Below are 15611 nucleotides of genomic sequence, written 5' to 3' on the forward strand. Positions count from 1 at the left end.
CAAGATATTAAAACAAAGAAAAGAAATAGATCTAAGATCAAAACGAAAAATAATACTAAAAAAATGAATCGAATCTATCAAAAACAATAATTAACTAAGAATTTGAAAACCCTATTTTACCAAAAAGAATTCAAAAATAAAAACAAAAAAAACAAGAATAAATTGGGACGACTACACCTGAATTGTAATCCCAATTTCTCTTCTCTTCTCTTTTCTTCAGTAGTCCGGCAACGCTCTGGTACCCCACCGTTTTCTATTACGTCCTACAAAATCAAAGAGAAATAAGAATTAAAATAAGATTATAGATCAAGTAATCAAATGATGGTTAAGTTTAGAGAGACATTTATCTGTTCGATGGTTATAGTAGGTACTTGATTGTTGTTGGTGGGTTGGTTGCTTGGTGAAGCCATTAGTTTTTAGTTTCAAAAAAATGAAGGTTGAGTACTTATCTTTTTGTATCAGAAATTCCCACAAACGGTGCCAATTGATGTCGCATGATTTTTCTCTTCTTGCATGTCAGATGACTCAAACTCTGATTTGGATGATACGTTGTCAAGCCGATTTGTTCTAAGCCGAGCTGGAGATGGCTGAGCTAGTTCTATTTTGCAAGAGGAGTTAGAGTGCCTAGGTTGTCTTTTCCTAGGGTGGGCACTCTAATGCTTAAGTTAGAAAGTGTTTTAAGAGTCTTTATAGAATGAAAAAGCTTGAGAATTTGAGAGCTTGTAATCGTGCATACTTCACAGGTAGAAATGAGTGCCTTAAATAGGCATCAATGGTCTTATCCCTCTTGCAATGTGTCTCATCTTCTCACGGAACCGTTTTCGTTTAGTCAGGTGAGTTATTACATTGGTTACGAGATCTGAGCGGGATTTATGATCTGCCCGGGTAAATTTGAGGCATGTGGTGCAGTAGGCCGATCAAACGGTCGAGGCATTAATGTTCCAGAGGTCTCAGGTTGGTAATGTATCTTTGGGATAAGTCAGTGGGCTCGCCTTGCAGATGCCATAGGTTCCTACAGCTCAGTTGGTCTCTGAGATAGGTCGCTTGGGAGGCCTATCAACTTGGCTCGACTGAGGTGGAGGTCGGCCTTGGCGAGATGCTTTAAACTAACTAATTCAAAGGACCAAATTACCCCTCATCAGTTGGTTTTTGTGTTGAGAGATAATCTTAGGAGATTGTATCATCTTATATAGGGCTATGCCATAACATCCAAATTGGTCAATGGTTCTTGAGATAGGGATGTAGAGTAACTTGTAGCTGTCCATATATTTGTTTCTTTTGATGTCCTCTCTCTCTTGATTGTACATGTGCAATGTTTTTAATATATTTAAAAATAATGCAATAAAGTACATAGTAAGAGATGTGCTTACATGTTTTAGTCTAGAATAACTGCCTAACCCAATTTTCAGTCATTTACATTTATCTACCCAAACTCCCCAATATAACTATATTAGTGGTTTCTATTCACTTGCCATCCTAGTGTATTTGGTTGGCTTTATCTTTTTAATAATTTGTTTTTTGTCACTCTTTCATCTCTTTCTCTCTCTCTCACACAGGACTTGTGAGGCATAATGTTTTTAGGCAATAAAGGTATGAAATCATTTTTTCTGTACTATTTTGACATGTAGAAGCTGAGTTATTAGCCTATAATATTTTCATGCTTTCCCACTTAATCCTAGCCAAAGAAGTCATAGAAGGCATATTCTAGAACTCACGGTTTCTATGCTGATTTCTTTATTGTACATATATTATACATTTTTAGAACTAACATAAATCTTGATTCAAAATATTTGAACCAAGAAGTGAATCCCTTTTCACTTAAAAGAATTAGTAATAGATTAATTGAAAATTGTCCCTTTATAACTCAAGCATTGTTGGATATTTGATAAGTGGATTTTATGTGGAAATTTTAAGGAGAAGATTAAATATGAAGCAACAAAACATAAATTTAGTTTGACAAGTTGTATAAAAGTTAGGGACTTGGAATTGGGAAGAGGAGTTCATGTAGATGATTTCAAGTTCAGGTTAAACACAAATTGATTTATGGATTCTTCACTTATTGGGTGATACCCTGTAAATGGTTATTGAAGATACATGCAAGGTAAGTGTTTGAAGAAACATCAAAGAGAGATGCAAGATTTCAAGGTGAGTAATTTTCTTCTTTTTGTCTCGTTTTTTTTTGTAAAGATTTTGTTTAGATAAATTATGTAAGCATGACGAGAGAATTCCTGGACATTTAAAGAAAAAAAAATGTGGTGGTTATTTCTTTTGATAAGGCCAAACCAGGATCTATTGGATGGTGTAATTTTTTTGAATTTATTTGTAGACATGTACCACGAAAGATGCCCATACATCGTAAAATGAGTTTCTTGGGATGTTGATGATGGCCTGAGGAGTTTTTGAATGCTTAATTGAAAAAAGTATCATAAAAGCTTCTCCGAGAAAATAGAAGTTTATCTTAAACCACTCATCATCAACCTCATCACATAAGAGGAAATCATATAACAATAAAAAGATAACAATTTCTTAATTTGCTAAAGCAATTCATGAATAAAAGAGATAATAAACATATACACACACATATAATGAACATTTTGCTAAATCCATGAAATGGTCCCATCTTCTTTATTACCAATTTCATAGTGGTTCACCTGACTAAGTGTGCCATTATAAATTGGATTCTCATAACGATCTGATTACTGAGTAGCTTTGATGGTTAGATAATTTTTTGTAACTTTTAAGGTAATAATGGTAGATAGTTATTAATGGTAAAGTGTTTCATTTCTTTTGTTGAACTTGATGAAAGAAAGTGAAAGATATCTTGTGATGTTATTTAAAGTGTCTTCATTGGTAGGAATTTTAGATGTAGAGCTTTAGCTTTTTTCTCTGAATAAATATTTTCCCTTTTGGGTTTTGCTGGATGTTCAATTGTAGTTTAGGTTTTATAAGATTTGGTATATTCAAATCTCTTGTGAAGGTTCTGCAATCTTTGTTGAATTTTTAGGCTGGTTCGTTTTCTAAATTTTTGTTTATCCATAGAAAAGTTTATTATCTACATGTCCAGTGTAGCATAATTGTGGATTTTTCAACTACTTTAAATGATAAAACAGCATAATCGTGGATTTTTCAACTACTTTAAATGATAAAACCCCCTCCAAGTTGTTGAGATGGTCATTTAGTACCCCTGCAAGTAGGAGGTGTGGCAGAAAACCCACAAAACGGTTGTCCATGTTATGGCTAGTAGGAATCACATGCACCCTACTCTGCCCCATCCCCTGATTGGCTTCAAGCTTAGTTGAGTGTCTAGCACTTATGGACTAAGACCTACTAAGCCAAGCTTGATTGAAGTCAATGACTTGATTTTAGAGATTGCAAAAAATGGAACACTAGATTAATTAATCAGCAATTTTTTGTCAAGTACAGTATTAAAGATTCTTGATATAAACCTAACTTTAGTTGGGAGGATAAGTTACGGTCAAAATATATATACTTGAGCTTCAATTGGAGGAGCCCCCATTTCTCTTGAGATCTATTCCTTTAATTTTTTATCTTCTCTTGAGTATTGCAATGTTTGTTGGCTAAAACTCAAAATTTTGCATTAAGCTTGGCCTACTAGCACTTTAGCAAAGTTTTTTTTTTTTTTTCAGAGGTTTAAAAGCATTAGCTCTTATGACACTTTGAAGAACTAAATGTGAGCACCTAGTTATGGTAGGTACAAAATAAACCAAACCTCCATGGTAGAAAAACTACCAAAACCAGAAAATACCAAGCTAAAAGTTCCAAAACATAACGGTCAAGTTGTTCCTTTTTTTGCAGTGAGCGACAGGTGCTGTATTAGTCTCTCAGGAGTCCAGCAAGGTCATTCTCTATAGAGCTTGGGGAAAGGATGACAAGCCTAGTGGTGCCAAGAAAAAACTAGAAATTCGCTTAAGACTTGGCCAGCGAAAGAGGAAAGCACCCTAGGATCAGTTCTTCCACAGCTCATGGCAGCAATTAGACTTGAATATGGATTTCAGAGTAGCCAAGAAGAGGTAAATCTGTAGACTTGGATTTCAGAGAATCCAACCATTCATTTTTTGAATTTTTAACATGTTTCCCGAAGTTGATAGCAGTTGGAAATGGCAGGTCTTGAAGCTCCGGCTTTATTGCACTCTACTTCCAATTCTACGAGTAGTCTTGAAGCTCGTAGGTACTCTTTCAGAGTATCCAACCATTAGTACTCTTTATAAATACCTGCTTTAAGTGAACTAGTAATACTATTATAAGGTAATTGTAGTTTTCAGGCTTCATTTATTTTGTGAACTACGATCAACCACTTGAATAGTGTACAAGCTTATTTTCTACAAAGTCTATTCCTTATAGCTGGATTTTTCTTTCCCAGTAAATAATTCTCTAAAATTTTATTAAGGTGTTCTTTTGAAAGTATGTCGAATGTTGAAATGTTTTTTTGAGATGTTTTAGAATTGTACCTTGAGGTACAGTTTCTTCTGGTAGTTTATTTATATCTAGATTATCATTATTCTATTATAGACTTTTGCTCTTCAGTTTCCAATTTATCTGGTTAGTTTTCACTATGCATGTACTTTTGTTCTGGTTCTTAGCTTTTTACTTTTTTCATTTTCTAGATTTGGATTCAGCCAGTTCTTCTGGCAGTGAGTCAGAGGGTGCTAAAGCTACATCTCCGGTGAATACAACCAAGGTATTTCTAGATGTTGTGTAATAAGCTGCTTTATATTATCAACAAGGAACTGTGTGTGACTGTGTTTCCTTTCCTTTATGCTTTACTACTTCAGGGGGCTATATGGGAATTAAAATCATTCTCATTTTCTGTGATACTCTTGTTTTGTTTTAATGCTTACACTTAAACCATTTGACATTCTCAGAAACCGGAAACTTTAGGTTCTGGGATGGAGCTAGAACAAAAGAGAAGTAATCCTATTGATTTGCATGATGGAAATCGTAGTTATTTGGGTTTTGTTTCTATTCTATGTGCATTATTTGATCTAATTCTGTGTATATTGTTCAAGAATGCTACAGGTGACACAAATTCTGTTCTGTGTGAGACTAATATCCTGTTACTGATTGTCCCTTTTTCTGTAGCTAAGGCTAGTTTGGATGACACATTGTTATCTGCTGGGTTATTCCCTAATGAGAATGTTGTTTCAGGTCAATTACTTTCCTTCAAGGTATGATCCTGTTCGCCATGCAGAGAGGTACCCCATCCCACCACAAATATGCACTGGGAAGCGTGAGAAGGTCAGTTGGTATCTGAAATCACTAATCCAAAAATATGCCTATAGGATCTTGGATACACATCGCACATTCTCACAATTTGAGTTGGGCTCAATTTGAAGCTGACCAGAAAATAGGTTGAATTGCATTGGTTTTCCATGAATTATGCTGTGTTGAAGTTGGTATACCTCAACATGGCATTGTCCAAATGCAAGCATTTCCTTTACCATCTCTTGTTTATGCAATCTCCTTTTGGAGACCAATAATGCTTACCTAAGATTACTAATACCAACCATGTGATACAGAAAAACAAGGATAGTTGCACAGGATGAATTTTCTTATGGGTGCCATTTGTTCATAGAAGCTCATTATCTGATATTCTGATTTTTTTATTTCTTTTTTGACCATGGATTTTTCATATTCAAACAGCATCAATATATAGACCAGACTTAATATTATGGTATTGTTTTAGTGAAATGCTTTTACAAACCTTGTAAGAACTTGGGCTGTTGGTTCTATTTTTAATACATTGGTTAGGGAACTGACTAGCATTCTAGGTTGGGATGTGCAAAATTTGCCTTTTTTTCTATTGTTTTTGTTAACTTCCAAATGCTTCTCTTGTCTATTGTTTTTCCTTATTAGCCTTTGTTTAATTACTCTTAAAGTTCAAGTTGGCTTTAATATGAGGATTCTCCTATATCTTCTTCACCATTGAAGTGAACTAAACTTTTATCTCTACAACTTTCTAATAATTCAAGTGTTTATGAAATATTCACTTGCTGAAATGCCTTTTCGCTCTTCTATATTTGATTGGTGCAAGTAGATCAATACATATTTTCTTTCTTTCTTTCTTTCTTTTTTTTTTTTTTGAGAAAAGGTGAAGTAGAACTTCTTTAATCAACAAAAAAATCCCTGTTCAACAAGCAGCCGTACAAAGGGAGCTTACAAGAAACTGCCCCAGCAGTTTTTGTTTTGCCTTAACAAGTAATATGGATCAGTTTTGCCTTAATTAAAACTAGGTAAGTTTTAGAAATGTTTTTATTATTTTTAATTTTTTAATTCTTATAGAGATATTGCATTGATTGAAGAGTCTTTCTCTGCTTGCTTCTTGGCGGCATAAAACCATGTGTGTTGTATTTCTTTTCTCCATGCTCTCTTTTGGAGAATAGCTACATCAGAACCTTAAATGGTTTTGGTGTTTGAAAGATTTAACTAGTACAAATGTTCCCAAACAATGTAGAAATGTTTTGACTTCACAGTATTTAACTTGTATGTATTTACCACCTAAGTAGCACTATTTTTCTTTTTATTTTGATCAATAAGCAGAATTGTGTTTCCAATGTTGTATGATCATATCATTGTAAAGTTTAATCACTAGTAGCCCTTGCATGTTTTATTATGTGCCTTGTGTCATAATCCAATCCATGTATTTGAAAATACTTATAGTTTTGTCTTCACTACCATCCAAAAATTTATTCTTGTATTTTTACGTAGCAAGGATGTCATCACTGTAAAGAAGCTGGTGGATGATTGTTTGAGCTGCCAATTATCTGCATCGCTCTGTCCTCATGAATCATGATGCAGTTTCATCCCTGAGCCCTATGTATGAGAGTCATGACAAACATCACTTACCCAAGATGATATCTTGTAATCGATCCCATTTCCAAGCTACTGGATGTCTGTAAGGATAAGAAGAATGAGATGAACCATTTTGTCCATATTTGCATGCAAAAGGTTGCATATGTTCAATTCCTCATTACAGATGTTCGGCTAAAATTTCCAGTTTTCAAAGAGGCAATGGTGCGCCAAGATGATCTGTTTGCAGATCTGAAATCCGTACGTCGAATCGGTCCTACATGCCTTGCAGAAGTGGTGAGAAGGAAGGCTTCTATGAAGTTGTACATGGGCATGTCAGGACATCTGGCAGAAAGAGGGATGTTGAGGTCAGAAGACGGGAGTAGTTCTTGAAAGCACAGAGTGCTTTCTTACCTCGGGATGTATTTGCATCCATGGGGTCATTTGATACTCCCAGTCAGTGCGATGTAAATATTGCTCCTTTTGACTCTAAATTGTTGGAGGTTGATATTGCTGTTATTGATCGTTACGCACCTGAATATTTGGTACATATTCTTTTAAAGGTGAGAAACAGGGAACATCAAAAGGGTCAATTTCAATGTCAAATGATAGTTTCCAATTGGCTGAGGTAGAAGACTCTTCTGGGGAACTCTCTTAGAAATTTGATTCTGTGGAGTTACTTGTAGGCTATGACTCAGTAGAAATTGCTGGAACAAGCAAGATGGAGGTAGAGAATGCAAGGCTGAATGCTGAACTTGCTTCTACCATAGCACACTAATTTGTTCAATTAGCCCTGAAATTGAGTATGACTCACTGGATGAAGCTTTGCATCTGAAGGATGAATATGTAAAGCATCTTCAATCCATGCTAAAGATGAAGGAGATGCAATGCCTGTCATATGAAAAGCGCATGCAAGAGATTTTTTTTTAAATGCCTTGTACTTTTTTTGTGTTATTTGGATATTATATTTAAGCAATTTGTTTTGGATATTATAATAATTAATAATTAAATTAAATTTTTTTAATTTTTAATTTGCATTTTTTATTTAAATTGATTTTGTATTAAACAAGTACCAAAAAATGTTGAAACCAAATTGATATAAATAATAAAAAAATTAAAAAAACAAAGTCGGCAGTCATACAATAGACATAAAAAGAGATCCGAACCGTCACCAAAAAATGGACCTAAACTGGTAGTCCAAAGAGATCTAATCGGGCGGTCCTGACTGCCTCCTAAAAACGAAGCAATATTTCGACATACCTATGGCGGCGGTCCAAAGAGATCTAAGTCGGCAGTCCTAATCGCCACCTTTATTAACTCTAAGTTGGCAGTTCTGACATACTACCAGTTTAGGAATGACTGAACCGCGTCAGACTGGTCCTTAAAAATGACAGTTTTTTCTGTCTAAGCCAACGGTCCTGACCTAAGCCGGTTGTGGTTTAGGGGGCGGACTTGAGGAGTTCAGGGTTGTAGAGGGGGAGGATGCCCAAATCTTGTCAAGAGGGGTTCCTGCAAGCTGTTCAACTAATCTACAACTACCGCCACTGGATCTGATCAACCATTTTTTTCTTTTCTTTATTTTCTTTTCTATTATTTTTTTCTACAATCTTTTATATTTAATTCTTTTTCATTTCTCTATTTTTCATATTTGAATTCGTTTGGTTTAAGGCTAAGGTGCCTCGAGGGGTTCGAGGGTTGTAGAAAAGACAGACGCCCGGTTCTTGTCAGGAGGGGTTTTTGCAAGTTGTTTGGCCGATCTGTAGCTACCGCCATCGGATCCGGATTCTGGATCATTTTTTTTATTTATTTCTTTTATCCCCCTTGTTGATTCTCATACTTTATTAAATTCTGATTTTTATTTATTGTCTTGTTTAAATTTGAAACATTTACTTTCAGTAATAATAGATTTTATTTTCGTATTTTCTGCCATTCCCGAATGCATTCTCTTGTCCGAATCTAAGTATATATTAAATTTTCACTTGCTTCCCTGTGGATACAACCCATTCTCACCCATTTACTATGTTAGTTGTTGTTTGAGAAACGGTAAAAATTATAAATGTTTAAATGGGTGTTCCGGAGTGTTTAACGACACGCTTCCGGACACACCAAGTTTTTGGCGCCGTTGCCGGGGAAGCATGGAGAAAAATTTTTATTTACTTTTTCCGGATCTATTTCATTAATTTTTCTTTTTCGTTTGATTACTCGATCTGTTATCTCAGTTTAATTTTTGTTTCTCTTTGATTCTACAGGACGGAATAGGGAAACGTGGGGTACCAGAGCATTGCGGCACTGCGGGATGGAAGAGAAGATAAGAAAAATTGGATTGCATTTTAGGTGTAGTCATTCCATTTTTTTTTTCTTATTTTTATTTTCAAACTCTTTTAGTGATAGAATAGTTATTTTTGAATTTTTAATTAATTTTTTTTTAGATCTGATTTATTTTTTTAGTATTATTTTGCTTTCATTTTGTTTCTAGATCTATTATTCTTTCTTTATTTTAATTTCTTGTTCGATTTTTTTTTTGCTTTATTAGGTTTGTGTTTTTCTTTTATTTCAGATTAAAAAAAAATTGTTCATTTATTTTATTTTATTTTCTTTCTTGCAGCATAATTTTCTTTTGTTTATTTTATTTTATTTTATTTCCGGTTTAAATTCATATTTGTTTTTTTCTTTTATTTTAGATAAAAAAGCAATAGAAAACAAAAAGATAAAATAAAAAAATTCGTTTATTCTCCTTTATTTATTTTTGCAGCGTATTTTTCTTTTGTTAATTTTATTTTCGTATTAATTTTTAGACTTGTGTTTTTCTTTTATATAAAAAAACGAAAAAAATATAAATAAATAATTCAGCATATTTTTTTCTTCTGTTTATTTTATTTTCGGTTTATTTTTTTCTTTTATTTTATCTATTTCTTGCATAATTTTCTTTTTGATCATTTTATTTTCAATTTAATTTTTAGGTTAGCAATTATTTTGTTAGAATTTATTTTTGGAAGTTGTTAATTCTATTTAGCACAATTAATTGTTTTTTTTATTTTCTATTTGCAATTATTATTTGTTGCTTTATTTAATTTCTTTTCTTTTATTTGTTTAATTGAATAATTAATTGCTAAATAAGAAATTGTTGAAATTTTCGAATTTGAGTTTAAATTTAAAATCTGAATTTTAATTTTAATTTTAATTCGAATATAAATTTGAATTTGAATTTGAATTTCAAATTTTGAAATTTAAATTTTAAATTTTTGAATTTAAAAAATTGACAAAGAAATTAAAAATAAAAAAATCAATTTTAAAATTTAGGAATTTAAATTTCAAAATCTGAATTTGAATTTAAACTCCCAAAAATTTAAAATTTTAATTAAAAAAATAAAAAATAAAAAGAAATATAAAAAAAATTGGTTAATATTTTTCTTGCATTTTCATTCCAATATTTAGGGTATGATACTCTAGAGCATGCATCATATAGGTTTATTTAATTGCTTAAATTATTATTGTTTAAACTCCCAAAAATTTAAAATTTTAATTAAAAAAATAAAAAATAAAAAGAAATATAAAAAAAAATTGGTTAATATTTTTCTTGCATTTTTATTCCAATATTTAGGGTATGATATTCTAGAGCATGCATCATATAGGTTTATTTAATTGCTTAAATTATTATTGTTAGTTGTGAATGTGTTAGGTGTTATTTTTAATATTTTAATTGTTCCTTTCGCTTAGTTGTTTGCTTTATTCTTTTAAGTTTAATTGCTGAAATGCATATTAGAAATAATTGTTCATGCATTGTAGTTAGTTGCATTTTGTTGTGTTTATTTTGTCTTTCCGTTAATTCATTTAAGGGCATCCAACCTAAATAAGATAAGGTGGGGATTTCATCGCCCTTCCTTGGCCCAAAAAATCACCACCCTTCACGTGTGGTTCACACTAACCCTAATTTAAAATTTGAATAGCAAGATCCTTTAGGGAAGCCTCACACTTGATTCAAAGGTGTGCTCAATTTTAGGAAAGCTTGTAATTACTTTCCTTAACCGACGGTTGGTGTCTAAGGAAAGAGGTTAAATAGCTACGCCTAAGCGGATTTGTGGTTACTTAATTAGGTCATTGTGAGAGCAAGGGGAGCCATCCACATCCCCACCTCTCACCTGGCTATCCAAAGGAAGTGGTGTAATTCCAAGTGAACCTAAGAGGACTCGCATTGGTTGAACCATTAGTTTAGAAAACCCTAGGTCAGCCCCTAGGTCATGTGGTTGATTTGGTTGCATTTTTTTTTAAATTTAAAATTTAAATTTGAAAATCTGAATTTGAATTTTAATTTCAAATTTCAAAAATAATAAAAAATAAATATATAATAAAATTTTAAAAATTCAAATTTGAATTTAAATTTTAGAAATTTAAGTTTCAAAATCCAATTTTGAATTTAAATTTTAAAATTTACATTTCAAATTTAAAATAAAAAACATAAAAAAGAAAAAAAGAAAATCAATTCCAATAGAGTACCCTAGGAATCAATCAACAATTCATGTAGGTTCAGCAGTTGATCCTAAATCAGTAACAGTCCATCAATAGACTAGAGAGCCAAATAGGACAGCTGGCAAAAGCCAAGGCAAGGAGAGAAGTAGGGAAACTATCGAGTCAACCGGTTGCGAACCCAAGAAATCAGCCATCGGGTTTTCCTCTATAGCAGATTGAACCACCTCCTAGGAATCCTGATCTTGAAAATACCAAGGCTATTGTAACCTTAAGAAGTGGGAGGATTTTAGAGGACCCATGTGAGGAAAAAATAATTAATGAAGAAGAAAATGAGCAAGAAAACCATAAGTTGAGGGGGGAGGGAAAAGAAAAAGGAAAGGAAAATCTAGAGCCTATAGTGAATCAACCCATAGTTCCCTTTCCAACTGCACTCACAGTCGAGCCGGTGCGAAAGAACAAGGAGACTCGCAACGAGGAGAGCAAGGAAGTCCATATTAACTTCCCTCTCCTTGACGCGATCCAACATATCCCAACCTATGCCAAGTTCTTAAAAGAGCTATGTACTCAAATGATGGAGCCACGATCGGCCCCACAAAAAGTGATGCTCTCGGCAAATGTTAGTGCAACTTCCTTAGAAGCTGAAAGACCTGGATGCTCCTCTCATAAAATGTGTCATCTCTGGAATCACCTTCGAGTGGGCCCTATTGGATCTTGGGGCCAGTATAAATCTGCTTCCATCTATTTATGACAGGTTCAAAATCAACAAGTTAAAATCTACTCCAATAATTCTGCAATTTGCTGATTAGTCAATCAAGACTCCTCGAAGTGTTACTGCACTCCAAAACAAATAACCCTTTATCTTCATTCTCTTGTTACCAAAATAAATAACCCTTTATCTTCATTCTCTTGTTAGTCTTGTGTATAAGGTAGGACACATACCACTTTACATCTTAATTTACTTTGCACAAACAAAAAAAGCAAGGTCAAATCTAGCCAATCCATGTTTTAAATTAAGCTCAAACCCAATATTTATTAATTGAACCGAACACGAGCTCAATAAAACATGGCTTGTGAAGCTTGAGAGTTTAACGGAGCTTATATATATACAAGATCAAGCTGAGCCAATATTGGACATCTAAGCATTTGAGTCAAACTGAATTCAAACTTATATTTCTAGCTCGAATCGAACTGAAGCCTAAACTCAAAACTCGTATTTTTCTATCAAATTGAAAAATCTAATAGCTAGATATTTAATTCAGCTTGGCTGGAGCCTACCCCTGTGGGGCACTGATGTGAACTAGAGAGAGAGTGAACTCACCCTAATCAAACTATAATAAAAATTTAATAGCAATTAATGATGCTTATCATTCATACTAACTACTAAGCTTAATTAATAGCTTTGGATCTTGAATCAACATAGAGGATTAACCTGGCTGGAGTTATATAACTAGTTTACTACACTGAGACACTCTTCACAACCCCTGTATATGGTAATATCCTTATTTCGCTTTAGAAGATGTTTTCTCCATTTTCCTCTTTTTTTAGTATACATTCTACTTTGTACATCTTCTCTTGATGTGATTATTATGAGTGAAATGAATCACATTAGTTGGAATTGTGAAGTGAGATCCCGCAAATCAAATTTAAAAAATGTAAAATTGGAATTAATTAAACCATTGAAAAGAAGAAAAGAAGTAAGAGAAATTAGAATTAGATTATTCCTGTAGAATTCAAATCATTGATGAGAAGAAAATTTTGTATTGAAAATTGTTCATATATATAGAGGAAGAAATCTCCTTTTTTTTCTTCCTCAATTCTCTTTTACAAGAAGAAAAATATATATATATATATATATATTTACATGTAATTGGCCATTTCTTGGCCGGACTTCAGTTTTAGCTGTCTTCCTTGATCCTTAAATAGTTCTCAAGAACCGTTCAAACAGGATGTGAGACGAATGAAGGCTTCTTCTTGGCAAGGGATTGTCAGAGCACCCATTGGATGATCAAATCCGAACTCTTCTTCAGCGCGAGTAAGCAAGGATTGGAATGAAGGGTGGTTCAAAAAGGATATGGGAACCACGAACCGTTTCTTCTGGGTCGTCTCTCCAATATAAACAGCCAGGTGGCCTTTGGGGACGTCTGTTGCTGCAGAAGTTGATTGAATTGCAGTAAGAAAAGAACGTCGAAGAATCATCTTGGCATGAACAAATCCAGGCAAGCGTATAGCCATGGCTTATATGCACAATTATATTGCAAGAATAAGAAATCAAACAACAAAAGGATTGAGAGAAGGAGAATTCTGAGAATATTGGAGATTGTGATTTGTGTAAATGTGGAATGATGAGATCGATAGATGTTGAGTGTGGCCTCTACATATATATATGGACAATAACTTTGTGAATAAAAGATGATGATAAGTGTGAAGATTGAAAACAGAGTAATTACATTGGGATGGGACACAAGGAGGGACAAGGCTCATGACGTTATGGTTTCACATGGCTTTGCCGCCCCAGTCAATTATCAGCAACCGTGGGCTGGTCGTGCTGTCTTATCCTTTCTTTGGGCCCTGACGAGCTATTTGTCGGTCAAACTTCGAGGCAAGTCTTTGTATGTACGACTATTAGCTCTTTCTATTTTATCGCAGAGCTATACATATTCAAAAGGTCACAATGTATATATTTCATGTATCAATGCTCGCCCGTGAATTAGTATCATTTTCGAGTTAGCACCTACTCTATAGTACTTTGAGTTTATAAATTCTGACCCTGGGTAGAACCCTTATTCTCTCTAATTTTTATAGGGAGAAGTACTAATCAGCCCATATCAAAATTTTCTAGGCCCAAAATACAGGGGGAATGCATCCTAACCGTAAATTGATGACAAATTCACGGACAGGATGTGGTTTATAAGAGGAAGAGGGCTAGTTGTAGGGGGGGGTGCTGGAATTCAGAATTCTGCATGATGTGTATCCGTACTTCAACGATTTTTATATGGATATATAATCCCTTTTTTAGTTTTGATCAGCTGCAATTTGGTTATCATGGAGGAATTCACATCAGCACCCCACAAACATTTTCCATGATAAATAAGAAAGATGTTCCCAATACACACTCAAATGTACATGTGGGACACTACTGTGATGTCATCATGAAGACTATATATGTATCAGTACATTGTATTTGAGACTCATAAGCAGGAGCAGCCCATGTGAAGGGATGAAAGTGAATGAACACAAATAAATAAGAAAGATTTACAATCAGTTGTCTACTCAAGTGGGTTCAGTGGGGGCATGAAATGATGTATTGGTAAGTTAAACCACAGTGTATTCACTCTCAACAAATCTCTGGAAACGAGTTAAAAGGCAAAATCATGTGATTTCACATGTAGCATGTCCCTCAGAAAGCCCTAATATGAATAATGTGGGCTCTCCTACTTGCCCACACCATTTCCTTGGTCTACCTTTCTCTCTATATATAAGTATACACAAGCAAAGGGAAAGTGCATCTTTCTTTCCGAGATCAACATCTTGTGTTTCATATAACAACTTCCGAGATCAATATCTTGTGAATCCTTCTTTCAACAAGTAACCTTGAAAATCATGGGTTTCCGATTGCCTGGTTTGCTTCACACAAAGGAGATTCTTCGCCGCTCTCTTTCAGGAGGGAGGAACCAACCGCTTTGGTCAACAACGGCCAATGTTCCCAAGGGTCATTTGGCAGTTTATGTAGGAGAAGCAGAAAAGAGGAGGTTTATTATTCCAGTATCCTACTTGAATCATCCCTCATTCCAAGAATTGTTAGGTCAGGCCGAGGAAGAATTCGGGTTTGATCATCCAATGGGTGGGCTAACGATTCCTTGCAAGGAAGACACTTTCATCCATCTTTTGAATGCCTTGTTAGAAGAGTAACACAACATCTTCAGAAAGGTTAGCCATGGAAAAATGAATCAATGCATAGAAGCTCCTTCGGTTGTCATTCTATGCCACAAGCCCACGAGCCACGAGCCTGCCCATAAGATCAAAGGGCTATGCAGCTTCGGATCCAATAGAAAGATTCTTCAATCAAAACTAATGGGGGATGGGCCAGCATTAAATCCAAACTCTCCAATTTTGTAGCTTTTGGTGAAACGAAAGACGTTGCAATTGAAGTTGAGGAGGGGGATTGAGATTAAAATCAGTCTCCCTATTTTTCCAAATTATATTGTTGACATTCCAACATTGTAAATTTACATTCTGTATATGAGCAAGGAGAATTTCTCCCCACGGAAATTGGAAATACCATTCAATAGCAAATCTTCCATTTCCATTTGTTATTAGATCTAAATCTGTATTTTCTT

General features: G+C 34.1%; 2 protein-coding genes across 14 annotated transcripts; one reads left to right on the forward strand and one right to left on the reverse strand.

Moving 5' to 3' along the window:
* The first annotated feature begins 1281 nt into the window (after nt 1–1281).
* Nucleotides 1282–7831, forward strand: LOC148849016 (uncharacterized). 13 transcript variants are annotated; one of them, XR_016101491.1, is made up of 7 exons: nt 1282–1590; nt 3648–3708; nt 3817–4031; nt 4126–4185; nt 4626–4699; nt 5167–5256; nt 6727–7831. XR_016101491.1 is itself a non-coding variant. In XM_088952625.1 (7 exons), exons 3-7 carry the CDS (start codon nt 3984–3986, stop codon nt 6809–6811), a joined length of 366 nt encoding a protein of 121 aa, XP_088808751.1. In that variant the 5' UTR covers nt 1282–1590; nt 3648–3708; nt 3817–3983; the 3' UTR covers nt 6812–7831. The 13 variants fall into 13 exon arrangements, 7 of the variants coding, with proteins under 7 accessions (XP_088808751.1, XP_088808754.1, XP_088808755.1 ...); XM_088952625.1 differs by having other exon boundaries at nt 4113–4185; nt 6731–7831; XR_016101495.1 differs by lacking the exon at nt 3648–3708 and having other exon boundaries at nt 4113–4266.
* Nucleotides 7832–13135: 5304 nt separating this feature from the next.
* On the reverse strand, nt 13136–13687 carry LOC148849017 (auxin-induced protein X15-like). The gene has a single exon (XM_088952631.1). It carries the CDS (start codon nt 13504–13506, stop codon nt 13201–13203), a length of 306 nt encoding a protein of 101 aa, XP_088808757.1. The 5' UTR covers nt 13507–13687; the 3' UTR covers nt 13136–13200.
* Nucleotides 13688–15611: the final 1924 nt, after the last annotated feature.

This window comes from Nelumbo lutea, chromosome 6 (assembly GCF_056320005.1).
Source record: "Nelumbo lutea isolate HS-2025 chromosome 6, American lotus-T2T, whole genome shotgun sequence".
Taxonomy (NCBI): Eukaryota; Viridiplantae; Streptophyta; class Magnoliopsida; order Proteales; family Nelumbonaceae; genus Nelumbo; species Nelumbo lutea.

What these genes read in the sequence shown, in the direction of transcription:
- LOC148849016 (XM_088952625.1), top strand. Translation starts at nt 3,984, where the DNA reads ATGGCAGCAATTAGACTTGAATATGGATTTCAGAGTAGCCAAGAAGAG. An exon ending in TTCAGAGTAGCCAAGAAGAG is followed by an intron (nt 4,032 to 4,112) that starts GTAAATCTGTAG and finishes AGTTGATAGCAG; the next exon opens with TTGGAAATGGCAGGTCTTGA. An exon ending in TACGAGTAGTCTTGAAGCTC is followed by an intron (nt 4,186 to 4,625) that starts GTAGGTACTCTT and finishes TTCATTTTCTAG; the next exon opens with ATTTGGATTCAGCCAGTTCT.
- LOC148849017 (XM_088952631.1), bottom strand. Translation starts at nt 13,506, where the DNA reads ATGGCTATACGCTTGCCTGGATTTGTTCATGCCAAGATGATTCTTCGA.